Source organism: Narcine bancroftii, chromosome 1 (genome assembly GCF_036971445.1).
Source record: "Narcine bancroftii isolate sNarBan1 chromosome 1, sNarBan1.hap1, whole genome shotgun sequence".
In the NCBI taxonomy this organism is placed as follows: domain Eukaryota; kingdom Metazoa; phylum Chordata; class Chondrichthyes; order Torpediniformes; family Narcinidae; genus Narcine; species Narcine bancroftii.
The window spans coordinates 192,302,175-192,329,947 of NC_091469.1; the positions used below are offsets into that span (position 1 = coordinate 192,302,175).

At 41.5% G+C, this 27,773-nt stretch overlaps 1 protein-coding gene and 1 long non-coding RNA gene across 7 annotated transcripts in view; one reads left to right on the forward strand and one right to left on the reverse strand.

Annotated features, from left to right (window-relative positions):
- ass1 (argininosuccinate synthase 1) overlaps positions 1-1,600 on the forward strand; it is a 191,196-nt gene extending 189,596 nt beyond the window's left edge. For all 5 annotated transcript variants that reach the window (XM_069886007.1, XM_069885978.1, XM_069885970.1 and 2 more), the window contains one exon: positions 1,419-1,600. In XM_069886007.1, coding sequence (XP_069742108.1) covers positions 1,419-1,470 — 52 coding nt within the window. In that variant the 3' untranslated portion in view covers positions 1,471-1,600. The remainder of the gene's footprint in view (positions 1-1,418) is intronic.
- The window catches only part of LOC138736460 (uncharacterized), a 37,345-nt gene that overhangs the window by 6,967 nt on the left and 2,605 nt on the right, over positions 1-27,773 (reverse strand). Inside the window, exon 2 of one of the 2 annotated variants that reach the window (XR_011340287.1) lies at positions 23,050-23,138. This is a non-coding gene — a long non-coding RNA (uncharacterized lncRNA). Of the gene's footprint in view, positions 1-23,049; positions 23,139-23,779; positions 23,980-27,773 lie in introns of those variants that run through there. The other variant, XR_011340288.1, reaches the window with a different exon arrangement.

A 27,773-nucleotide genomic window follows, 5' to 3' on the forward strand; every position in this document is an offset into this window, starting at 1 on the left:
GTCAACAGGTTCTAAAATGCATCTATTTCAATGTGAGGTTGTAGGAAGGCAGACAAGCTTAGAGTGTGGATTGGCTCGTGGAATTATGACATTGTGGCCATTAGTAAAACTTGGCTGCAGGAAGGACAGGACTAACAACTCAATGTTCCATTGCTTTAGTCGTGATAGAACAGGGGACGAAAGGGGGAGGAGTGTCATGGTTCGTCAGAGAAAATATCGCAGCTGTGCTCAGGCAGGGCAGGCAGACCAGAGGGCTCATCTACTGAGGCTAAATGGGTGGAGCTGAGGAACGGGAAAGGGATGATCATACTCATGGGGTTACATTATAGTTCACACAATAATCAACAAGAATTAGAGGAGCAAATCTGTAGAGAGATAGAGGAGCAAATCTGTAGAGAGATAGAGGAGCAAATCTGTAGAGAGATAGAGGAGCAAATCTGTAGAGAGACAGTAGACAGCTGCAGGAAACATAAGGTTGTGATATTGACTGGGATTCCTATACTGTAAAAGGGCTGGATGGCTTGGAGATGGTCAAATGTGTTCAGGAAAGTTTTCTAAATCAATATATAGAGATACCAACTAGAGATAATGCAATACTGGATTTCCTATTAGGGAGTAAGACAAGACATGTGACAGAAGTCTGTGTAGGGGATCATTTTGGGTCAAATGATCATATTGAGTCCAGTGATTATAATGCCATTAGTTTCAAGTTAATTATGGAGAAGAATAGGCCTGGGCCTTGGGTTGAGATTCTAAACTACAAAATAGCTAAATTTGAGGAAATGAGAAAGGTTCTAGAATGTGTGGATTGAGATGAGTTGTTTTCAGGCAAGGATGTGCAAGGTAAGTGGAGAACCTTCAACAGTTAAATTTTGAAAGTAGAGTTAATGTGTTCTTGTCAGAATTAAAGGCAAGGTTCACAGGCACATGGAACCTTGATTTTCGAGGGATATTGGGGATCTGGTTCAGAAGAGAGAGCTGTATAGCAGATATAGGTAACATGGAGTAAATTAGCTACTTGAGGTGTACAAAACTGTAGAAAAACCAACAGAAAGAAATCACTGTGGTGCAGTGTTCTGTGGTCCACAGACCTCTGTATGGAATAGGAGAGTTTTGAAGAAACATTTAAAAACACGAACAAATACAGCAGCATCTTAGCAAAGAGAAATTGTTAATGTCCTGGGTTAAAGACCCTTTCTCAGTTTTTTTTATTCTCTTTTTCTCATTTCTTACATGATTCCTAGCGAGTGTTTCCACCATCTTCTGATTTTTATATCACATTTGCACATCTGTAGTATTTTTACTTTCATTTGAAGGGAGAAAAATACATTTTTTTAATGAGAACATTTGTTGTATTTATTTTGGTGTTTTGCTGTTTTATTACAAATGGCTAAATATGCCCATCTGTTTTTAAACAGGCTGAAAGAATACCATCGAATCCAGAACACAAAAATGTCAAAGTCAACCTGAATGAATTCTGGTATTGACTTCCGGAATACAATATAATACGCAAATTGCAGAACTCTTTGGTAAAGGTGCAAGTTTATTGTACGTTGCTGGTTTCATTTTAAATAAAATGAATAAGTTTTGAACGTGAAAACTTCAGCTGACTTCTTCTCCGCTCCTTCCTTCAGCTGAAGGATATGGAGTCCGAATTTTCAAGTCGTTTGTCTCTTGCTTTTGCTGTGCAAGTTATTTTGCTTGGTTTAATAAAAAGTATTTGGATAAAGTAGTTAAACTATACAAAGCTTTGGCTTTAAAAGCTGAAGATTAAAGGAGGAAAGAAAAGTAACTAAACCTCCATTTTGTGGTCTTGCGAAAGAATGCATAATGGTGGAGTAAAAATTGTCATTGCCTTTAAAAACCGCAAACTCAAAATGTTATATCGTACATGGTGAATCAATGCTAATTTTAATAATGTATCCTCTTGTTCTCTATTTTGCCACAAAAGAGAGTGGTTACTTTATATCTAAACTATCAAAATCATTTAAACATCTCCCCTCAACTTTTCAGGAAAAGTTAGCCAAGGTTATGAAGTCTCACTGAATAATTTAACTTTTTGGACAGTGTCCCAGTTTTCTAGGACTGATTTTATATTATGATGAAAGGTTAAAAATGGCCAATGTCCAAAAGGTTAATACCATCAGTCCTTCCATCATTCCGGTGAACCTGTGCTCTTATCTTGTCTCCAGATCCATATTAGTTCTATTGCCTTTCTATTTTTTTGTATTAGCAATCTTATTTGGATTTCTCCACTGCTCCTAATCTCACCAGTTTGTCTTCCTCCGATCCAGAACAGATATTATCATGCCTTCCTCCAATAAATTTATTTTCTGCTTCTTTATAACCTCCTTCTCCCATCCACACAATCTGATGTACTCATTGTCTAACTGAACCATAAAATACAGCATTTCAAAAGATGATCAACCAGTTGTACTGAATTAAGACACTCAGGCCTGCAAGGGGCCCTCTGTAGGTTGCTATATTCGGTCACTTGCATCACAAGGCTCTGTGCTCTAGTTGGGCTTCCTGTCCAAGGTAGTCAAAAATTCAGCAGTCCATCATCTGAGGCATCAGCACAGACCAGATGGACATCTCAAGGACATGAGAAGAGTATGGATAGGGTCAATAATTGTATTTCATCTCCAATCTCTGCCCTTTAATAAAAGGAAGTGTTTTACAAAGTTAAAATGACAAATATTACAACACTTTGTAATTCAATTCATTTGATGTAATGCAACCAGTCAAGGTAATCTTTATCCAGGATACAGTGGAGTCCCTGCATTTCCCTGTGAAGATGCTTGGAGAAGCCACATGCACCTCCTCGAGAGAGGCTATGGGTCAGTCATGACCTTGATGGAGAGGCAAGCTGTCAGCATGAATGGAACCCTTGACTGCCTGGACCTGGAATGCCAACCTCCCCTTCCCATCTCCTCCCCCTGCATTGAGCGTCCAAAGACCACGTGCATGGAGCTAAACTGCATCTAAAGCTTGAGGAGTAATCCCTTCAAATATGGACATGGGGACCCTAGCCATTTACATTGTGCATGTGCGTGTGCTTGTTGCAGAATTGGCAGGTAGCTGATGAGTCCCATGAGCCGCAGGTTCCCAATGTAAAGAGGGCAGGACTAGCTCATAGAATGGCCTCCACTGGGGATCCCCTCACTGCTGAAAGGGAGTACCACACATTTAGACCTTGTTTGCTTTTTTGCTATGGTGGTTGTTTTTATATAAAGAAATTCACCACTAATAAAAGCCAAGGAGGTTAAATTGGGTGGAATGGAAGTGGGTTTGCAGGTGCTGTGTGGATTAAAACCATTTAGTCATAGGAATGCTCCTTTATAATTAATTTTCCAGATCGCAGGAAAACAACCTGAATTTCCCACCAAATGACAGACTCCCACAGCAACCCTAAATCTCTGGTCAAATACCCCACCTCCAGTCCTGAGCCCTCAGACCAGCCCTGAGATTGTGATCTCAGTGAAGATACTTTACCTCTCTTTTCTCCTCACCCCCGATTACAAGCCAGCATTTCCGATCACTGCCCCTGATGGCAATGCTGGAACCTGAGTCTGCGTCTAAACCCTGAAAGAAACCCCTGATCAACTCCCTGTGTAACAATCATGTTCCTTTGTTCATTACATTTACAACAATCCAACAGCCCCAAAACCCAATCAATGGCCTCATGGAGATTTTGTAGAGAGCAATGTTGATTCCCAATCCACAGCTGGCTCACCCTGAGCTCTAGATCAATTTTTGTTTATGCTTTACTGCAGTTCAACTCCAAAGCTGCTTTTCCTCTGAGGCCATTGCTGAGCTGCCCAGAGTCTGAACTTTGCCTTCTCCTGTGGTGCCCTCTGTGCTGGTCCACTTAGACTAGAATTGCATAGGAATTTCTTGGGTGGTAAATCTGTGGAATTTGTGGCATCAGGCAGTTGTAGAGGCCAGGTGATTGGGTGTATTTAAGACCAAGATTGATGGATTCTTGATTAGCCAGGGCATCAAAGCTAATGGGGCTGAGAGGGAAAATGGATCAGCTCATGATTAAATGGCAGGGCAGACTCAATAGGCTGAATGGCCTATTTCTGCTCCTGTGTTTTATGGTCTTGTACCCTGGCAGAGGAACTCTGTAAAGTGGGTGAAGGGTGGTCATTCTCGAATGAAGGCACAGGTCAGTGCAAATCTCACAAATATTTGATTGAAAGCATGTTTTCCAAATGGTGAAGTTGAGTTTATATAACCATCTCATCGGAAGACCACAGTCATTATGAATTGGAAACAATGTCTGCTCCTCACAGATCATCAACACAGGTGCACCCCAAGGATCCATACTTAGCCCACTGCTCTACTCATTATACACCCATGACAGTGTGCCCAGGCACAATTCCAATGCAATCTACAAATTTGCCAAGTACACCACAATTGTTGGCAAAATCACAAATGGCATGGAGTTTTACAGGAGGGAGATAGATTAGCACATTGAGTGGTCTCACACCAACAACCTTGCATTCAACGTTAGCAAAACCAAGGAGATAATTGTGGATTTCAGGAGGAAGTCAGAGGAACATGACCCAGTCTTCATTGAGGGCTCAGTAGTGGAGAGGGTCAAGAACTTCAAACTCTTGGGTGTCATCATCTCCGAGGATCTCCATGTCAAAGCAATCACAAAACTGGGCAGCGGATATACTTTGTGAGGTGTTTGAGGAGATTCAGTATGTCACTGAAGATGCTCAAAAACTTCTACAGGTGTATTGTGGAGAGCATTCTAGCTGGTTGCATCACAGGTATGGAGGTGCCAACTCTCAGAACAACTCCAGAGGTCTGTTAAGTCGACCTGCGACATCACAGGCACCAGACTTCACTCCATCAAGGACATCTACAAGAGGTGGTGTCTTAAAAAGGCAGCCTCTATCCTCAAAAGACCCCCACCACCCAGACCATGCCTTCTTCACTCTGCTAGCAATGGAAAAAAAGGTACAGGAGCCTAAAGACAAGCACTCAGCGGCACAAGGACAGCTTCTTCCCCGCTGCCATTAGATTCCTGAATAATCAATGAACCAAAGACACTGTCTTACTTTTCGTGCACTATTTTTAAAAATGTATTGTAAGGTGGTTTATGTGAATGTTTACACTAAGATGCTGCCTCAAAACACTGAATTTTGTGACTTGTTCATGACAATAAATTCTGATTCTCAGGCCTGCACAGTTGCCCCAAAACAAATTAAATGCTACTTCAATAAAAATAAAGCAATACTCTGTTTAAAAAAATATATATATATATATTCATTCACATAAGCACCATCTTTGAGGTCATTGTGTGAGAGTAATGTTGCTAAATTTTGACCTGATGTGCCTTCTCCCAAAGGGTCTCCCTGGAGCACTGCCCAACCAAAACTTTGTAGACTTTTTTTTTGAAAGATGGGTAGTTTGTAAAGTTGGCACATATAAATGGAAATTGAGCCGGACCCATTCCCACCCAAGTTCCGCCTGATTTATTCTGTGGGTTCATGCATGGGTCATTCACCTCTCTGTTGACTGGGGAGTGGGTAAGAAGGAAATTTGTAGGCTTCATACTACCATTGTTCTGCTCACTGTTTACCTAATGCTTGCACATGGTACTTTTAGAGTTTTGTCCAGTTAAAGATGTTCTGAAGAGTATCTAATCCTGTCACTTGTGATCTTCCTGATGTCTATCAGTGTGGGTAAATGCAGCATTAGGATCCCAGAGTTATAGAAAAGAAGAAAATCATTGTGGCCAAGCTGCACAGAACAAATGAACAAATCTGACTCCAGCGTCCGTTTTGAAAGGCTGAATGTAATGTAACATCTTTCTTCAAAGTTTCAAGTGAGCTTTTGCAGTGATAATGAAGCTGTAAGTGGTCAACGAAAATTAAAAAAAAAACTTGATTGGATCGAACTGACAGATGGTATATCTTTTGGAGCAAGTCACAGTGACCCAAATTTCTATAGTTCTCAGAAATTAGCCAGGAGGAGGTCAAGCAAGATAGTGAGGGCTGAGAAGTAATCAGTTATTGACCACTGCTCGATTTGGGAAGGCTTAACCTGCCAGTTAGCCACCCGGTGGAAAGGGACTGAAGTCCAACAGCCTTGTGCAAGCTGATAGGTCTGCAGGTCAGCAAGATCAATATCTAATCTCCAGAGTCTTGCAGTGGAAGTGATGATCAATTCCAGACTTTTAATGATTCCACTCATGAAACATGGTCATCTCCACCAGATACAGTGTGCCCTCAGCAGTACTCCTTCTGAGGACAATTACTTTACCACCTGCAGAGTACCATTTTTTATGTCTGTCTCAAACATTCTGCAAGGAAAGATGTGCTCATCACTCCTGAACTATTTGTCGTGGAATTTCTTCTCTTCCCCAAATGTAACCTGTTGAGGACCACAGAGAGTACAAAGTGCAAACCTATTACAGCGGTAGTGACCCTGGTTTGAATCTGCCACCGTCTGTAAGGAGTTTTTACATTCTCCCCATGACCTGCAGGGCTTTTCTCTCCGTTTAATAAATCGCTGAATCCTGCAGAACTATTTACACTATTTGCAATGCAATGCAATAGAGAAACCTTTGTATTTTTTTCCATCACAGCTACAATCTATTTCTATTGCTTGTGATAATAAACATTTGAAAGCTACAACCATCATCACAAGCTTTCAAGTTGGCAGAAGTAAATCAACTTGTGCAATGTTTGCAACAGTGTATCACCCAGCATAAGCCACATCCCAATCTGTAACGCACTCATCAATATGGAGCACACACTGGACTCGATGGTGTGTCAAGGGCTTTTTTCTCATGCACTCCCTGTGGTGGTCAACATGCTACAGGCTCATGTGCCAACCTACATAGTGCATATCTCCCCCCCCCCCCCCCCCAAGCCTTGAGTGCCATCTTGTGTGCAGAACAAATCCAGCCTTGTGCAATGGACAGGCATCTTTCGGCCAGGCCATTCTGTTTTGAAGACTGCAATTAACTTTCTGTCCTCATATTGATGGAGCAGTAGGAAGATAATTCCCTCAATGGAGTGATTGGAGAGGTAAAAGAAGAGTGACTGGTGATTCGACAGAGTAAGATCACATTTTGGGTCATGGAGATTTCCTTCTCTTCCCAGCTTCACCAAAACCATTCAAACACCCACTTTGTGTGCATTCATCTGCTGTGCCAGCAGTCCAACAAAAGAGTGGTGATCTTCACACGGTTTGGTAGGATGGCCATTAGAGTCTTATAGGCATCACAAATACCTTGTTCCTCTCATCAACAGGTACTGCAGCCACCAGCCAGAACCCTGGTTAATAATCATCATGAATATTGTCATCTTTTAAGATGGCCTTGAGTGTTCCAAGTCTTGCACATTTTTTGCAGAGGACATTCCAGCCATGTGGAGAACTCCCTGAAGATCCTGTCATGATTGTGACAACTTGCACCTTCATAAATTCTATCAATATGAGTCCTTGTCATTGAAACTGCAGCTTTGCTCATTACGTTAGTTGGTGTCACTCAAGGTCAAGTAGTGGACACAGCCCAGGATATCACAGGCAAAACCTTCCCCACTATTGAGTACACCTACAGGAAATGCTGCCATCGGAGAGCAGCAGCAATCATTAATTAAAGACCCATGCCACCCAGCACAAGCTCTGTTCTCGCTGCTGCCATTAGGGAAGAGGTATAGATTCAGGAACAGCTGCTACCCCTCCACCATCAGAGTCCTCAACAACAAACTTAGAGACTCATTAAAGACACTTAATTTTGCACTTTATTGATTTTCTTTTGTTCTCTCTATTGCACAGTTTGTTTACATTCGTTCTCTGTTTACTGTGTAGTTTATTTTTTGCACGACCAATTAATGGTAATTCTGCTGCAGGAAAAAGGAATCTCAGGGTTGTATGTGTTGTCATGTATGTACTCTGACAATAAATCTGAAAATCTGACATCTGAACTCATCCTTAAGTTATAAGCAGGCTGGACAGAGATCTCCACTCTTGAAAATTTCATCTGTTTTTGGACAGAATGAGGGACAGTAGAGATTCGTGTCATTGAAGCATTTACTGGGCTGAGTATATAAACTAGCATTGGCAATTAAATGTAAAATGCTGTATACACTGTAGCCAGTTGTGTAATGCAAAGGAGTTTGATGGCACAAGGATTAGTGTAATTCATTGGAAAAGAATACTGCATCTTACAAAAGTATCTGATCAATGGCATTACCTATGACCAGTCACAGGGAGACCGTTTTAATTAGAAAATAACCATACCAGTCCCTGTACTGTCTGTTTTTGTAACTTATCTTCATTGTGGATTGACTGGGAACATTATATTTTCCCTGATCTGCTGGCTGAAGCTTAGACCCTATTTAACCTGGATCAGAGACCTGAAAAAAAATACCCTGAGGCAATAGATGGTGAAGACTGATACGGTAATGCTAAATGAGAAAAAAAAACCTCAGAAAACAAAATAAGAATCTAAAAGAGCAGTCCCATATGGCCATAAAGTAATGGACAGTGACCTGTTGCCCACTCGAGCGCTTGCTCTTCCAAGGAGGGCCAGTTTAAAGGACTGAATTAAACAATACAAAAAGGGAAAGGTGAATTAGTGGCAGTCATGTTTGAGGGCCGCAGGGAGAAGAGTGACAGGTGCCTGCTGTGGACTCTAGAAACCCAACACCACTGACTATTCACTTCCTTGTGCTGTCCCCTGATATGGAAGCCAGGGAGAACAGATTCAGGAGAATAAGACTGTGACGACCTCTGTGACCTCGTGGCTGAAAATTGTCATGTTTGGCAAGGGTAATATCAAACTGTGGGACCTCGGGGAGAACCTTTCTCAGATAGTGAGATGAACACCTGACAGAGTGGTCAGCCTGGGAACACTCCATAACAAAGCTTAACTGGTCTTCTCAGGGTGAGTGACCTACTCAGACTTAACTGCCAAGATTATTTCCAATTAAAGCTCCTTTCCTGCCCCCCAACCATAAATCCTTAAAGCTGCAGTGTGCAGGATTAGGGTTAGGGTCAGGAAGATAATCTCAAAATCAGACTCAACCATTCAGGAGAGAATTTAGGGAACACATTTTCTTCATTTGTCAGAGAGAAAACTGCAGAAATCTTGTCCAGAAAAGCGGAGGCTGCAAACAGTTACTCAGCCGATCAGGCAGCATCCATGGAGAGAAATAGATGGTCGGCGATTCAGTTCAGCCAAACCACCTTCAGATCTTGTGTCTCATTCCAACTGAATGAACGTTTTATCCTGAGATCCAAAGGCTGCGCGGGGAGCCAAGAATATGAAGGAAATCAAGATATAGGCAAGACCTCATTAATAAAAGAATCAATTCAAGGGGCTGAGAGACCTGCTCTGATGTTTCCTCTTGCATTGATGTCCCACAAATCCATTCTTAAATAAGTTCTCTGCTGCATCCAGAGGTGTCTAAAGAGGTTAACTCCACATTATGACTTAAGACACGGAACAGAATTCTCTCACTGCCAACTCTTGTTCCCAGGCTGTTAAAAGAGGGAAAATGCAAAGGTGCTGTCCCAAACTGGAGCAAGGCAAACAACCCCTGGCCAACGATAAAACTTTGGATAGATGCCCTCTCACCACTCCACAGCTACAAAGTGACCAAGGTAAAACCAGCTTAAAACACTCTCACTGATTCAATCATTATGATGTTGGTGCTTCTAAACAAGATATACCAGAGGAATGCTATCCTTTTCAGGCAAGGAGGTTCAACCCTCTCTTCTTCACCTCTGCATCCTGTAGCTTTTTAAAAATCATTTGCAAATATGTTCTTGGGGCTTATTCCTTGAATGTTATCATGGAGGACAGGAGAGTTTCCACTGATCTTCAAATATCTTTGACTCATTCTCAAGTTCCAACTCAATTATAAGAACAAGCAAAAGGGCACCAGTTTTATGTTTGCCTAGCCCTGAGTCTGCTCTACATGACTGACTCATATGTTGGTCCATACTACACATGTTAGCCCCCGAGTAAGGTCACAAGTCTCAGTTTTTGAATTCCAAGCAAGGGTCAGGCAGATCAGCACCCCTCTTACCAATCTCTGCTCTTCTCCTTGCTGCCTCTTTCTCACTGCCCAGGATGGGTCCTTGAACCTCCTACAATAAAATGAAACGTTCCCACACAGCAACCTCCCGCAAGCATCTTTTTTTTTTATTTTTTATTTTTCACACCATAAATCACATTAGCCATGATATACACTATTTCTTTTTCACACATATACAGTGACTTTTTCTCCCCCCCCTCCCTTTCCTCCCAAACCACCCCCCCACCCCCCCCTCTCATCCATTTTAGGTATACAATCTAGGTTGCATTAAGCCAGTCAGACAATGTTGTCATTCAACAAAATTACACCAGAAATTCTACTGAGTCCATTCTTTTCTTTCCTTCTCCTTCCATCAACTTAGGTAATGTTTGTCCCCGGTAGGTTTTCGCTATTGTATTTAATGTAAGGCTCCTATACTTGTTCGAATATTTCAATATTATTTCTTAACCTATATGTTATTTTTTCTAATGGAATACATTTATTCATTTAAATTTAGTAGTTTCTTCCTTTTAATTTGGTTATGTATTCCATTAGTATTTAAAGACATATAGTTCAGCGTAGCCCTTTTATATTTTGTTTATCTTCTCTTTCCGTTTTTCCATCATTACCTTTCCTCCTTTTCCATTTCTGTTTTCTTATTTTCAACTCTTTATAAGACAACATTCCTACAACATCCAACATTTTCCTTAGTCTCCTATTTCTATCTTATTTATCCCCAATCTCCCCTTCACCTCCTGAGTTGTCCTTTATCCCTTGTCGGACAACCACATCTCCCCTCTCCATTTGGATTTGCGAATCCACTTGCAAGCGTCAACTGATTTTGCAGTGACCGCTATTTCCCCCCACCCCGCCTCCCCCAGAAAAGATTTCACTTTTCATATGTCACAAAGGTCACTCTTTTAATTCCCTCCTTATTCTCTCTATTCCATTACCTTCCCTTATTAATTCTTGTCTATACTATCTATATTTTCCTCTAAGTACAGATACATTCATGTATGCTCATTGTCTCTATTCACTCTTATACCTCTTTACCCGCATACATATCAATCGTGATCATTTTTACTCTCATTACCCGTCTTCATCCCTCAGTCTATTTTTGTCTTTACCCACATACATATCAATCGTGATCATTTTAACTCTCATTACCCGTCATCCTCCCTCAGTCTATTTTTGTAATTGTTCTGCAAATTTTCGTGCTTCTTCTGGATCCGAGAATAGTCTGTTTTGTTGTCCTGGAATAAATATTTTCAATACCGCTGGATGCTTTAGTATAAATTTATACCCTTTCTTCCATAAAATCGCCTTTGCTGTATTGAACTCTTTTCTCTTCTTTCGGAGTTCAAAACTTATATCTGGATAAATGAAGATTTTTTGCCCTTTATACTCCAGTGGTTTGTTGCCCTCTCTTACTTTTTCCATTGTCTTCTCCAGTACCTTTTCTCTTGTAGTATATCTTAGGAATTTTACTACAATAGATCTTGGTTTTTGTTGTGGTTGTGGTTTAGAGGCCAATACTCTATGTGCCCTTTCTATTTCCATTTCTTGCTGTAGTTCTGGACATCCTAGGGTCTTAGGGATCCACTCTTTTATAAACTCCCTCATATTCTTGCCTTCTTCATCTTCCTTAAGGCCCACTATCTTTATGTTATTTCTTCTGTTATGGTTTTCCATTGTATCTATTTTTTGAGCTAGTAGTTCTTGTGTCTCTTTAGTTTTTTTATTAGATTTCTCCAATTTCTTTTTTAAGTCTTCTACCTCCATTTCTGCTGCTACTGCCCGCTCTTCCATCTTGTCCATTTTCTTTCCCATTTCTGTTAAGGTCATCTCCATTTTATTTATTTTCTCTTCTGTGTTGTTTATTCTTTTTCTTAAATCCTTAAATTCCTGTGTTTGCCATTCTTTAAATGACTCCATGTATCCTTTAATAAGAGTAAGTATATCCTTTACCTTGCCTTTCTTTTCTTCTATTTCACCGTACTCTTCCTCTTCCTCTTCTTCTTCCTCTGTGTTGACCATCTGTTGTTTCTTTGTTGCCCTTTCCTCCTCTTCTTTCTTGTTTCTATTGTCTTCTGTGGTCTCTTCTTGCTGCAGGTGTTCTGCAGCTGTCGTTGCCGGCTGTGGAGATCGACTCCCCAGCTGGTCCCCCCCTCCCGTCGGTGTGTTTTTTTTCATTCGCATCGCGCATGCGCGATACACTTTTACTCGGCTCAGTGAGCCATTTTTGTAGTCCATTATTTACCGACCTGAGGGAGCGGGTTTCTCTCTCCGCAGCGGGCCTCTTCGGACAGGTAAGGCCTTCACCTTTTTCCTCCTTTGTCTTCTCTTCCTCTCTTCTTACCGTTGCTTTCGATTTTTCTTCTTTTGTCGCCATCTTCTTTCCACCTTTATACTCACTTTTCTGTAACTTTTATTTCTGTGCCTTTGTGTTTTCCTTTGTTTTTCCCGACTTTTCTGGAGAGGGCTGGAGTTCACCGTCCGGCCACTACTCCATCACGTGACTCCCAACCTCCCGCAAGCATCCATGTGATAATGACCCATAATTCTCTTTGGAACATTGGTAAGGTGCACAAAATACTTGGGAGATAGGCACTTACCATGAGAGGATTGCTCTGAAATATTTATATCCATCTGAGAGGGAGAACACCTCTTTGTTTAGCATCTGATCTAAAAGACACCTCCTCAATGCAATGCTCCCTTGGTACTCCATAGGAATGTTGTCCAGTCTCTAAAGTGGGACTTTATCCTTGAACCTCAGAGCTGAAAGTTCCTTTGCACATGATAACTAATTTCTCTCTCCATTTATCTTGTGTGAGCTCAGGGCTGTCTATGAAGGTTGGGAGGAATTGTATTTGGGAAGTATTGTCACTGCCTTATGATGGACCCTTATATTTAACCTTGCACAGATCTTTTTCAAAAACAACCAAGTTCCGACAAGCTGGTCGATGGTTTGAGACCTTACCTGAATAATTACAATGACATTCCAAAGGAAGAAGATGGATGGATGGATGAAGAAAAGAAGACAGGAAATGTAATTTGTTTCATTTTGATCACTTTAAAAAGAAAAATCAGTGGAATGTCAAAGAACTTTGCCATAACGTCACATAAACCTGAAGCTGAAGCAGCACTGAATTCTTTTCAGCAGAAAGAAATGCATTAGGCTAAAGGGTTAATGCTCATCTCTTTTAAGGAGCCAGAAAAGGTGGCTGCTCTGTGCGAGAGTGCTGGCCTTGCCCTGAATAAAGCTTTTGTGAATTGTATATATTCCAATCGATCTTTGACTCCAATGGAAAGATCTCCTGCCATTAATGGAAAAATAACATTGTATTGATGACTTCTGCCAAAATAACATTTTTCAAAATAAAAACCTTTAAAGAATCTAAAATTTACTATGCTGGAAGTACAATCTTTGAAAAATTAAACTTTTCAGGCAGTCAACACAATAGACTCCAGTATATGCTAAACTTAATCAGATGATGTGCTTCAGATAAATGTTTTAACCTCTTCTTCAATGCAGTGCACAAGAGTCTATACAACACTCATATCCTGGGCTATAACAGAGGATCAGCCTGGCTCTTCCTCAGACAGAGAAGGCTTCAGAATCATCTCCCTGTCCTTGAGGTGATTTAGTGAATAAACATTTGTGCCATTGAGCAGGTGCCGTTGACATTCAGCAGGAAGATACAATAATCCGTGTGAGCTTTCCGATAGAATTCCCAACATGCTACAATTAGCAATCTTTGTATTTATTATTTTAAAATACATTCACAGTATTTTTGTGAGAGAAATCCACAATATATATAGTGTCCTCCCTAATGTTTGGGACAAAGAGACTTTTTCCCTTTATTTGCCCCTGTGGTCCACAGTTTTAAATTTGTAATCGAACAATTCACATGTGATTAAAGTGCACATTCCAGATAGCAGTGCTCAGGTATGTTTAATTGCTTCATTGGTGCAGGAATAAGAGATCTAGGCTTGCTTCTAAGATTTGGAGTCTGTAGTTGCCATTTTTTAACATGATAACCAGATTTTAATTTTTAAAATTTAGACACACAGCATTTCGGCCTGGAATAATGAAAGTCAAAGAAGCCATTATGAGGCTGAAAACAGTAAGAGACAGTAAGACAGTAAGAGACATCGCTAAAATCTTAAGATTACCAAAATCAACTGTTTGCCACATCATTAAGATAAAAGAGCATGCTGGAGCAGTCCCAGCAGGATCTCCATAATTGGTTTCAAGGCACCCCCCCCCCCCCAGACTAGAGAGGAGAGCCTTGCAATTCCCAACATTTACTTCAATAAGGATATTTTCCCCCCTGTGTATATTCAAGAGGGAAATGTTTGTGTGTATTTTGGTTAGTATGGTTCATAATGTGAAAAATAAAAAAAAAAAAAGGATGTTTCCAAATCCTTCGGAAAGTTAAGAATTCCAATTCTTCCCCTCCCCTCGTAACTGATGCTAAACCTGCCAAGCTTGGTACCATGCCATCGATTGCTGCTGTAACCGATGCCAAACCTGTCAAGCCTGGTACCATGCCATCGATTGCTGCACTGTTATCAAGAACTGGTCTACTGAGCAGTCACACGTAAAGCCCCCGGCAGAGGAGTAAAGCTGCACTCAACTACCATTAACAGCATATCAGACTTCCAAGGGTGTCAGGGAAGAGAGGTGAGTGCAGTCACAATCACCAGAGAGAAAGGGCTTGGGAAACTGAATTGACTAAGAGTAGATAAGTCTCCTGGACCAGATGGAATGCATCCTTGGGTTCTGAAAGAATTCGCTAGAGAGATTGTGGAGGCACTGGTAATGATCTTCCAAGAATTAATAGATTCTGGTATTATTCCAGAGGACTGGAAAATTGCAAAGGTCACTCCTTTAATTAAGAAGTGAGGGGGAGCAGAAAGGGAATTATAGATCTGTTAGCCTAGCATCAGTGGTTGGGAAGTTATTGGGAAGATCAGCCTACTTCCGCTCCTATATATTATGGTCTAAAGAGACAACTAAATCACCAACCCTACACAGATGAAGCGAACGATGGAGAGATCAGGAGATGCAAGAGCGTTAATAGCTGATGTGCTTTAAGTAGGATCTGCAGAGGACAAAAGAGTAGAACATCAGTGGGATTATCATATCACAACGGGATTAATCAGATAGAATCTCTAAGCCAGACTCATTTGACGGACACGTTGAGCTCTGCACCGAGGCTGGTGATTCATTTCTTATTTTGGCTATTACAGCGGCCTAACTGCCAGCAGTATAATTACCATCATTACCAAAGTAGTAACTGGCAGGTTCCTGTGTGTCAGAATTACCTCTCTGGTAATTTCTTCTACTACAGCTGTCACCTCCCAGGGTGATTTGTGATGAAATTGATGCTTGCTGGTGTCTGGGAAGAAGGCTGCTATTTCAGGCCTCCAAGATACTTCTCCCCTTGAGGCAGTCAGAGTGAATTGTTTTAATTTTTTATTTTAAATCTATATCTTTCTCTTTGAAGGCCCTGACAACCCTGTTGTGATTTGACATGTTGCATTGAATGAAGAGTGTATCAAAGCAACCGTGTTTTCATTGCTTTTTTCCACCATTGCAGAATTATTGACTAAACTTGCATTTTAAAAGACTTCCATAAAATAGTACTTTCGCACTCTGACAATAGCTTGTCTGAAGACATTCAAACTCTTAAAAGTGTTTATAAACTTGCATGCATGGAGCAAAGCATAGATTGGAGATTAATTCATTAAATTCCATCAACATCACAAATATGTTGAGGCTATTCTTTCATTTCAATTGGATGGAATAAATTGCAACCTCTGGGCTTGCTTTGATTCTCTAGTCTTTGTGTGAAAGGCATTTGATTCTCTTTATTTCCATTGCCTTATCCCATTTTACTGCATTAAGGTTCAAAGTTCAAGGTTTCTTTTATAGACATGTAATAAAACATCAAAAAATGTAGCATACTTGATATACTGTATATGTCGGCAAATAAGACAGAATTTGAACTTTAAAAATGTCACCTTAAAAAAACTAGGGATCATCTTATATGCCAAGTATAAAATCCATATCTTAATATCCTGTGGTTTAGCACATCCTCCATGGTGATGAAGAACAGCATAAAACACTTATATAACTCCTACCAGTCCTACCACTGAATATTTTTCTACTGAAATTTGTATTTGGGAAGCTGGATGAATAGTAATGTTATATTAAAACAATAAAAATGTATCATAAACCTGCCTAACATAACAAGCAAAGCTAACAGTTGTCAATCAAATGAAGTAGAAGAGATGAGACCAAGACTGGTGTAAACAGTCCAAACTGTCTTAACGATAGCCTCGTGAAGCAAGACTGAGTTTATGAACTAAAGAAAATTTCTGCAGTGTACTTTATTTAGAACATAGAACATTACCACACAGCATAAAGCGAAACCCTCTATTTTTCTTTCATCCATCTGCCTGTCTAAGAGTCTCTTCAAAACCCCTATTGTTCCAGCCTCCACCACCACCTCCAGCAAGGCATTTCAGGCACCCAAAATTCTCTGTGTAAAAACCAAACTTATCCCTGACGTCTCACCTAAACTTCCCTCCCTTCGCTGTGTACAGGTGTCCTCTGGTGTTTGCTATTCCTGCCTTGGAAAAAAGGCCCTGGCTGTCCACATTATCTATGCTTCACAGAATCTTGTAGATCTCTATGAGACATCTCCTCTCATTCTTCTTCACTCCAAAGAGAAAAGTTCCAGCCTCTGCTTTGCCAAGATTTTTGATATATCACAATATAATATTATACATAAGTAAATCAGTAAATTAATTTCAAGTAAATGGCAAAATTATATTTGACACCATGTTTGTTCCTCTAAAACAGTGGTTTTCAAACTGTCCCTTGAAACTCACATTCCAGTTTAAGTAATCCCTATGCCATGTGCTCTGTGATTAGTAAGGGATTACTTAAGGTGGTATGTGAATGGGAAGGGAAGGTTGAGAATCACTACTCGAGACCCAATAGTTAGTGAAATATTTTGTTTGAGAAAAATTGTCATTGGCCCATTTCCTTTTGGAGTTATGAAACCATGCACATAACAAGTCAATTAGGTACAATTAAAACTGGTTTTCAAACTTTTTCTTTCCACCCACATACCACCTTAAGCAATCCCTTACTAATCACAGAGCACCGATGGCATAGGGAATACTTAAAGTGGAATGTGAGTTTAGGGAGCCGCTTGAAACCTACTGGTCTAAAAGAACTAACATCTAAGTGGTGTCCCTGGTGTTTACGTTACACCAGCTGGCAACATATGATGCATATTCTGGTAGGTGATTGACAGTATTTTGCCATTACTTGAAATGAATTGGCTAAATCCTAAATAACCAAGACTGTTGCTTAGTAGTGTATTCTTAACAGTATCACTGGTCATTGGGGTAGATGGTAAAGGACTAAACTCTCAGCGGTAAGTGCCAGACTTAGGATGGTCTTATACAGTGAGTATAGCTCAAAATCTACATTTTAAGTCAAAATTATACACCCAGTCACTAATATACTGTACATAAGGCAAGCAAAGAGATACCATTGGTGTTGCCCGGTGCCCTTTACAGTACAAGAGAAAGGAAGCAAAGGAGAGTCCCGTCAGACAACAACACTACAAGGTGGAGATGCAAGAGACTGCTTATGCAGGAATCTAGAGCAAAACCGCAAACAGCTGGAAAAACTTAGCATATTGAGCAGTCCTGATGTCAGGTCTTGATCTGAAATGCTGACTGTCCCTTTTGCCTTCACAGATGCCACCTGACCCATTGAGTTCCTCCACCTGTTTGATTTGACCACAAATGGTAATCCTGCTAATCATTCTAACTGTCTGCAGGGTGGATTTGTATTTGTTCTGGGAGTTGTCCAGCCAGACATCCAATGCATAGTACAGCAAGTAAGGCGCAGTGCAGACGTGCAGAGTTACAGGGAGAGATCAATTAGCACAGAGCAAAGGCAACATAATTGTATTCGTGTCATGTTCATTCAGGATTCTAAGTTCAAAGTTCAGATTTATTGTCAGAGTATATACATAAATTCACATACAACCTCAGATTCTTTTCCCCATGAGCCAGGCAGAATTTATCAGTAACTGTAAACTGTACCCAAGAAAAAGATACATAAGCAGAAGAGAGAAATGTAAACAATAAAAAGAAACTGACTGTGCCTTACAGAAAAAAAAATTCAGTAATAAATAAAGTGCAAAGTAAGTTTGTTCTTGAGTCTGATGGTGGAGGGGTAGCAGCTGTTCCTGAACCTGGTGGTGTGAGTCTTTTGGCACCTATACCTCTTTCTTGATGGCAGCAGTGAGAACAGAGCGTGTCTTGGGTGGTGTGGATCCATGATGATCACTGTTGTTCTCCAACAGCAGCATTCCATTTAGATTTTATCGACGGTGGATAAGCTTTGCCTGTGATGTACCGGGCTGTATCCATGACCTTTACCGGGGCTTTCCACTCAGAGATATTAATGCCTCCATATTAGACCACAATGCAGCCGATCAGCACACTTTCCACTAAACATTTGTGTACATTTTCCAGGGTTTCTAATATCATAACAAACCTCCACAAACTCCTGTGGTGCTGACAGACTTTTTTTCAGGATGCACACCACCGTTAAATAACTCACTGCTCGTCTGAAGCTTTTTCTGTTACAAAATGTTATGATCTGGGCATTACTGTCAGGACAAACATTTATTGCCCAGTCCTATTGGATCGAGTGAAGTGACTAGCATTCAAGAAGGTACTTCACCACCATCAATCATGGAGAATATCAAGAATGGAGTGTATGCTGGCCCTGCCCTGAATTAATAACAAAACACTTTCTCTAAAATTGGCTTTCTTGAATGTAGGATTCTACAGAAAGTGGTGCATGGAAATAGCTCAGATGGCCCAAGCAGTCAACGTGGTCCTGGTCCTGTACCTGAGGTCAGACATGCCTAACATATTAGAGGGGTGAGGACAACAGACATTCAATTCCAATTCAACATAGTGAGGTTATAAATAGGAGGAAAATGGTCGTGGTTAAGAGTCTGGCAAGAATTATTCTTTTGAAAAAGCAACTATAGTGTATCTATTAAAGAGTGGTTGGCGTAAAAACATAGAAATGGAAGACTTGCACTATTGTAGTGCCATAGGAAAATAGAGCGACGCAGCACAGTACAGTCCTTCACTCCAGTATGTGTGTGTGTGTGTGTACGCACGAGCACACGTGTGTGCGTATGTGCTGACTTAGGTAAACCTATTCCACAACAATCTATTCTTTCCCTGCCTCACACCCATAACCCTCCATTTTTACACCTATCTGCCTAGTTAAGAGCCTTTAAATGTCCCTATTATACCAGCCTCCACCACCATGCCCACCAATGCAATACAGGTGCCCACACTCTATGTAAATTAATGGGCCTCCCCTGAACTTTCCTCCACCCACCTTAATCAGATGACCTCTGGCATTTGCTGTTGTCACCCCAGGAATAAAGTTGCTGTCTGTCCACCCTTCCTAGGCCTCTCCTAACATTACAAAATGGGTTCCGTGGCCAATCTTAATGGCACTGGAGTTGCAGCAGCTGATTTGCAAACATCAGAGTTACAATTATCTCATCTTGTTAAACAAGAACATCTGCAGATGCTGGGGTCGGGTGCAGTACACAAATGTACTGGAGGTCACACAGCATCCATAAATATTCTGAAAACCTGTTTTGGTGATGTTGAGATACCAGCAGGACCAGAGAGAGCTGAAGATGATACCTCTGGAGAGCAGTGCTGCCTCACTTCCACACCGGACTGATGGGCTGTCATTTACTTTTGTGCTCGGGTCTCTGGGGGTTGCATTTTGTCTCTTAAGTTTCCGATTTGAAAGCTGACTGAAGAGGGAGAAGTGAATGGCAGGAGTAAAACACGAGGAGTCTGCAGAGACTGGGATTGAAGTAAAAACACAATGCTGGAGAAACTCAGCAGGTCAAACAGAGCAAAGATAAAGATACAAAACCGATATTTCATGGTTGAGCCCTTCATCAAGGTCTGACAAAATGTAGACAGGTGCCCAAACAAAATTGTGGGGGGAGGAGGGGCGAGGGGAGTAGCACAGTCCCACAGGCAGGAAGTAATAGGTGGATAAGGGAGGGAGGGGACACCAGCAAACAGGGGGAAGAGGGATGGCTCTGTGAATGGAGAGAGGTGGGTGGAGAGCTAGAGGAGAAAAAACAGAGGGAATGAGAAGGGAGGGAGAACGGGGAGTAGGCTAGCAAAAACCAGAGAAGTCTATGTTTTAATGCCATCCGATTGGAGAATGCCCAGGCAGAAAATTAGGTGTTGTTCCTTCAGTTTACGGGTGGCCCTGATTTGACACCACACCAGGCCATGGACAGACATGTTGGCATGGGAGTGGGGCGCAGAACTGAAACGGTTGGCCACTGGGAAATTCCTGCCACTGATGCAGACAGTGCAAAGTGATCTCCCATTATGTGTCCAGTCTGTTGTCCCACAATGGGAACAACAGAAGTGAATGACAATTGGGGTGGATGCTCGTGGGTCCTACTCTACTGGACTGTTGTTGGGAGCAATAATTAAACAGGATGTGCTGAAAGCACTCAGCAGGTCAGAGACAAAAGCAGTCATAGACCTTTTATGTGGACAGAACCAGTTCTGATGAACTTTGACGTGAAATGTTAACTCCGCTTTCCACAGAGGCTGATTAACCTGTTGAACGTTTGCAGCATTTTCTGTTGAATTTCAGATTTCCAGCTTCTGTAATTATTTTAAATTTCATCTGCTGAGTGCAATTTTGCTGCCGCCGTTTTGCCATCAATTACAATCCTCTGTCTTTGAATATATACTGGATATCATTGACATTGAGTATGATAATCATCTTTGAATGGTAAGACGTGCGGCTAGGCAGATAAGAATTAAAGTTAAGTAAGTGTGTGTGTGTGTCTTTAAGAGAGTGTGTGTGTCTTTATGAGAGAAAGGGAGAGTGTGTGTGTTTCAGAGTGAGTGTGTGTGTGTGTCTTTAGAGAGAGAGAGAGAGAGAGAGAGAGAGAGAGAGAGAGAGAGTGTAAAGAAATATCTACCCCCCCCCCCCCCACCCCACCACACACTGTTTTGACGAGTAAGAGAAGCAAATTGTTTGTGGACACTGAGGTTGTCATTGGTTTAAAACAAAATGAACTCCACTGAGAGCTGAAAGACACCTTGGGGAGATATATTGATTGAGCGAAACTGAATTTTTTATAGCCTCCAAGGGCCGTTGGGATAGTGCAGTTGTACTTAGGAAACAGTGGCTGTCTGCTTAAAGTCCTCTCACCACTTTTTAAATATTGACTAGGATTGTCTCTGAGTTTGTTTTTAGAGAGCTGGTGAACTCATCTCCAAATGTTGATATTCCTCAAGAGGTTTAGTCAAAGTGCTAAAGTAAGGGTGATAAAAATTAGAACCCGGCTGTGGTTGATGACTCTTTGACCCCTGTTAAGATGATTCTGGTTAAAGTACCAATAATGGAAAAACATAATTGAACAAGGAATTAACGAGCTGATCACCACATGTGATTTTTTTAAAAACTGAATCAGATTTCTCTGAAGGAAATAGTGATCATGAAGCGTGATTTCTCTATCGCTGAGAAAGTCGTGGGTGACGGTGACAGGAAGTGAGTACATCGCGCAATGGCCCAACCACTGTGGTCTGCTGCATCATGGATATGAGGACCCAAGCCTGTTATTGACCTGTCATGCTGCCTGTGTGAAGCTCTCCTTTTCTCCCACATCCCAAAGACATTCTGGCAATTGAATGCCTTTTCTTTTTTTGAGATACAGCACAGTAACAGGCCCTTCCAGCTCTTGAGTTCGTGCCGCCCAAATACGCCAAATCCTGTATGTTTTTGAAGGGTGGGAGGAAACCGGAGCACTCAGAGGAAACCCACACAGACTCGGGGGGAGGGTATCAAACCCCTTTCAGACAGTGCCGGATTCGAACCCAGGTCATTAGCGCTGTAATAGCTTTGCGCTAACCACTAAGCTACCTGTACCATTAAAGGCAAACAAATCAAAGTGGAGTTGACGGGCATGTGCAAAAGGGAACAAGTGGCAAAGGTAACAATGAGTCAACAGTGGCTGCAGTATGCACCAGCCATAATTACACAATGTATTCAGTAAGATCCCAAACCTACAACTTCTGCCATCTAGGGCAGCAAGAACAAGGAACACATCATTCCCAAATTCCCCTCCAAGTCACACACTGGCTGGGAAATGCATCCCTGTTCTTTCATTGACTCTGGGTCTAAATCCTGGAGTTCCCTTCCTACAAGCACAATGTTGATACGTTCAGCACACGGACCACAAGAAAACAGCTCAGCCCTCGTTCTTAAGGGTAGATGAAAATGCCCAATCAATTTCACAAGGTCTAGATCCTATGAAGAATTAAAAGGGTGGAGGTGTTGTTAAAAAAATGACTGTGAGAGAGGGAGAGGCTGAGAGTAAAGGGACTGGGTCTAAAAAAATCTAGAATCATTCCAGTGACAAAATGCTGTGCTGTGCCCAGATCACAGGGCTCATTTTGTGAAGACCCAGAAATGATGGTACCTTCAACAAAGCCTCTCCGACACAGATTCATTTACAATTCCCAGTTCACCTGGCTCAACGAACTCCAAGTCATTTCTCAGGTCCAAAAGAGTTATTCCTTCAGGCCCAATTCCCCATTGTATCATTGTGTATTAAAATATAACTTTTATTTTAAATCCTAATCCCCTTGTTATTGTTTTAAAAGGCGCAAAGGGCCTGTTTGTGTGTGGTACAACTTTATCACTCTAAAATCCCACTGTCATTCATTCATCTCCTCTTACCATGTTTGGTGGGAGTGGGGGGTGGGGGGGGGAGACAGGAATGGTGGGGTGGTACTGTTTTCCAGACGAATGGTTTACTGACGCCTAACATCTTGGCTCATGCATCCTACAGGGCAGAAAGAAGTCATAAACACTTACTGATACCCTTTGCCACCCTTTAAATGCATCTCAACGAACTTCGTCCTCTGTGTTCCTGCTGTCCCTGGTACGAGTTCTGCCTGAAACAGCTGTTCAAGAGATGAACAAGGAAAGTGGGTGATAAACAAGAGGATGAAGGAGAGTCCAGTCTGAGCAGAGAGGTGAGCAACTTGTCCCGATTTTGACAGATCATCGCCGCTGAATCATTCTGCTCCCTCAGTGCATGGTAACCCACATAAAAAGTGTCAAAGCAGCGGTTTGATCTCGGCTCTGCTAAATCAAGGGCAGCTACTGCAATGCATTAAGAAAAATACTTCGGCACATACACCGTTTGTACAGGGCCAAAGTGATGTGCCTTAAGTGGGTTTTAAGAGTGTTTCCCATTACAGTGGTGGACGCACCAGGTTTGGAGCTCGCCACTTCTACACAGCTGACATCCTTGCGAGGGAGAAGAAAGGAAAATGTACATAGGCGGCAAGCAATGGTTCTCCTCGTGGTGAGCAACATTCAGTGAATCTTCCCCCCATTACCATCCCCCCCAGCACTCAAGCCCTTCCTCTCTCTGAGCTTCGAGCTACAGATGAGCCTGCTTGCTCCACTCAGAAAGGAATTGTGGCTTACAATAGTCATGACACAATAATCCTGCTCAGGAGAGTGGTACATCTTCTGCTAAATTGACACAAGTTGATGAAACATGTCCTTGGTAGTCACCCACTCAAGGACAGAAGTGTTCCAACTTAAAGGAATTGTTTTATCGGCACTGCAATGAATGAACACATCAGAGTCTCTTAATATTCAAAGCAAAACATTTGTATGTTTTCCATTTGTAGCATATGGCTTCTGTTCAAAGCTCCACTTCATGTTGTATAGTTTAATACATTTTGACTCAAACAATCCCTTTAAGAGAGGAAGAATGCAGATTGGTGGGAGCTGTAAGAGGGAAAAAAAATAACAATTTTAAGGCAGATATAAAGGCAGTTTGAGTACATTAACTTCCATTAAATCTTAGAAGACAACACAATAGGGTGGGGGAAAATAAGTCACTTAATTGAACAACTGGTCAAAGCAAACTGCTATATTACTGGTCTGGAAGATTTCCTGTGTATATTGTGTTTTTAAGCATGCTCTTATTAATGGCTGGGTCGGGTCTTATTTTTACCTCTGAGAGTTGCAGGGGGCAGATGGTTCCATCCATTTAAGATCATTAAAACCCCTCTGAGCAATTCTAAATGCCTCCCACCCTTCATACACTGCACTCAGAGTGTGTGTGTGTGTGTGTGTGTGTGTGTGTGTGTGTGTGTGTGTGTGTGTGTGTGTGTGTGTGTGTGTGTGTGTGTGTGCGTGCGTGCACGCATGTATATATGTGTAAATTTTAAATTTAAATTTTTAAATTTACTCATATAGCACAGTAACAGGCCAATTCGGCCCTATGAGTCCGTGTCATCCAATTTACACCCATTAGCCTACACCCCCAGTACATTTTTTGAAAGATGGGAGGAAACTGGATCCCCTGGAGAGAACGCACACAGATATGGGGAGAACGTATGAACTCCTTGAAGACCACGCAGGATTCCAATCCCTGTCCGGTCCTGATCACTGACGCTGTAAAGGCGTTGCACTAACCGCTAAGCCAACCATACCGCCCTTGTGTGTATAGGTGTGTCTGAGTATAAATATTTGTGTGTGCATGTGTAAATATGTTTATGTATATGATTAGCTTCTGTGTATAAATGTGTGCATTTGTGTGTTTGTTTGGGTCTGTGCATGTCTGTGTGCATGTTTGTGTCTGTGTATTTGAGTGGGTCTGTGTGTGTTTGTCCTTGTCTGCATATATGAATCTGTGTGTGGTGTAGCTCTTTGTGTATGTGTGTTTGTGTTTGTTTGGAACTGTGTGCATGTGTGTGTATATATGTGTGTGTGTGTGCATGCACTGGGTGTGTGTGTGTGTGTGTCTGAGAAAGTGTGTGTGTCTTTGAGAGAGAGAGAGAGAGAGAGAGAGAGAGAAAGAGAGTGAGTGTGTGTGTGTGTGTCTGTCTTAAACCAGTTTCCTGCATAAAAGTAGCAGTAAACTATCTAATTAATTCACTAAATTGAAAAATTCTATTGTCTGAAAGAAAAATTTAATAACAGTGAGATTAGCATTTTTCCTTCTTTAGGTCAATTAAATATATGATGATGTTAATGCAGGCCTATTACAGTTTTATTATAAATCTTTGATGGCTGGATTTAAACAAAATGATCTAATTTACAATTCTGTGGGCAGGTTAACTTTGGGAGCATTCTAATCCTTCCTTCCTTATACCCCTGCATACTCACCATGTCAATGTGCCTGTACCCCAGGCGCAGATGCTCATACTGGTCCCATCTCCCTGCACCTAACATCCAGCCTTGTAAAGCAGCAGTGAGGAGGCATTTGATGTATGTAATCAATGTAAATGAAGGGAAGCCTGTCAGGTGGCTTCATCTCTATGTTTCTGCCAGTTTACAATGTGACTCTTCCCGTGAAAGATTGTAGGGTGGACAGAGAACAAGGTGGTGGTGTTGGTGTGTGTGGTGTGTCAGCAGGTTGCTTAAATTCATTGGGAATATGATGGAGCCCATCTCTGATCCATATTCCACCCACCCCCCCCCCACCCCAGATGCACTGAAGGGAGAGGTGGGGGATGCCATCTCCTGCACTTCATGCCTCTCACCAGTGTGACCAGCAGCTGCTGCCTCTAATCTCTAAAGCTTCGTCCCTTTGTCCTTCACCATTCAGGATTCTTTGACACATAATCCACACTGACCTGATTTCTTCCAATACAGAAAATGTTTCCAAAACTTCACGTCTTGTTCTTTCTGTCAGAATCTTCCACCAATTCACCCCTCTTAAAAATTGCTCCCAGGAAGACGTTACCAGTGACATAGAAACACATTGTTGTCTAATCTGGCCACCTTTTCACACCTCCAGCCGTAGACTTTCTCGTCTCTCTCAGTCCTTTGGTTAAGACCAAGAAGTGGATCCTCTTGTTTCTCAGAAAGCACCCAAATGAAGAGCTTCATGAGCTCCTCCCCTTGATCAGTCTCGCAGACTAGATTTCACACTGCAGAGCCATTCACCAGAGAACGAGGCCGCTGAGGTCCTCCAATTGATTGCCCAAAGCCCTGCTCCTTCCCATCATCCTGTATTTATTGCTTTACCAGTGTATATCTCGTAACCTGTCCGGTGGTGATGTGAGGGAACACTTTTAAGCAATATTGACAAGTCTCACAAGAAAATGAACAAAATTGTCAAACATCTGGGTTTTCAGAAGTATCTTAAATATTAGTGAGAAGATCTTGATTGACTAAATGCAGCATTTTGTCAGAAAGGGGCTTGGAAGCTTGGGAGAAGTGTATGATTACATTGTAGAACTTGTCCAATGCAACACAGAGAGACCTACTTGGTCTGCTCGCTATTTTCAAATTTAAAAATACAGCTCAGTAATAAGCCCTTTCAACCCACAAGCCTGTGGTACCCAAGACTCCAATCAACGGGCAACCCACGTACATTTTGAAGGGTGGGAGGAAGCCAGAGTGCCTGGAGGAAACCCACACAGAAACGGGGATAACGTACAAACTCCTTACAGACAGCACTGGATTCCAACCTGAGTTGCTAACACTGTAATAATCACTTCGCTATGGTTGAGCTATCAATGACAATTGGAATGTTCCTCCAAAATAAAAGCAGAAAAAGCTGGAAATACTCAGCAGGACAAGGAGCATCTGTGGAGAGTTAATGATCTGGGAGTTGGGAGGCTTTAAGATTTCTGTGTCATTTTGATATTAATGGGGTTAATCCCCATGCAATCATCCTCTTCAGTGTAACTGCATTGTACAGGCCTGCAGATACAGATTAAAATGAATGAAATGTCCTCATTGATCAACCGTCCTCTCTGTTCATTCCTAAGAGTGCAAACCATGTTACCTGGGTTAAAGACACAACAGAATCAAGAATTGAAAGGACATTGTGCTTCACTGACCATAACTCTGCTTATTTATTATGACAAGGCCATTTGGCCCATCAAGTCTACACCAAGTCCCAAGTGGAAAAGTTTTGGGAAGATCTAAACCAGGTATTAAATAAAATCACAAAAATCAACATACCAAAAAATCCAGAGATCTTTCTTCTAAGTAATATAAGAAGTAAAGAACCTGGACTCGATTTGGATGGAGCACAAAAAAGATTTATTATGATAGCCTTAGCTGAAGCAAAAAAATGTATTATGTCAACCTGGAAATTAGAAGATAGCCTGAGAATACAGCAATGGTACACAGAAATGAATAAATGTATTCCATTGGAAAAAATAATATAATTTAAGAAATAACATTACAGTATTCGAACAAATTTGGGAACCATACATGGAACACAACAGAGGAGTCCTACCGCGGACCTCCACCGCCTAAAATGACGGAAGGAGAAGACGAAATGAACTGACCCAGTATGTAAAAGTAGATGACACAAATTTCTTGTTTATTTTCATTGTGTGATGACATTGTTTAATGGGTTTAATTATCATATAGGTTGAACATTGAGTGGGTGGGGGGGGGGGGAAGGAGGGAGGGGAAAGGAGGGAGGGGGGGAAAAGGGGAGAAAATGACACTGGGTATATTCAAGAGGGAAATGTTTGTGTGTATTTTGGTTAGTATGGTTCATAGTGTGAAAAAAAAATTTAAAAAAATAAAAAAAAATCTGTGCATGCTGC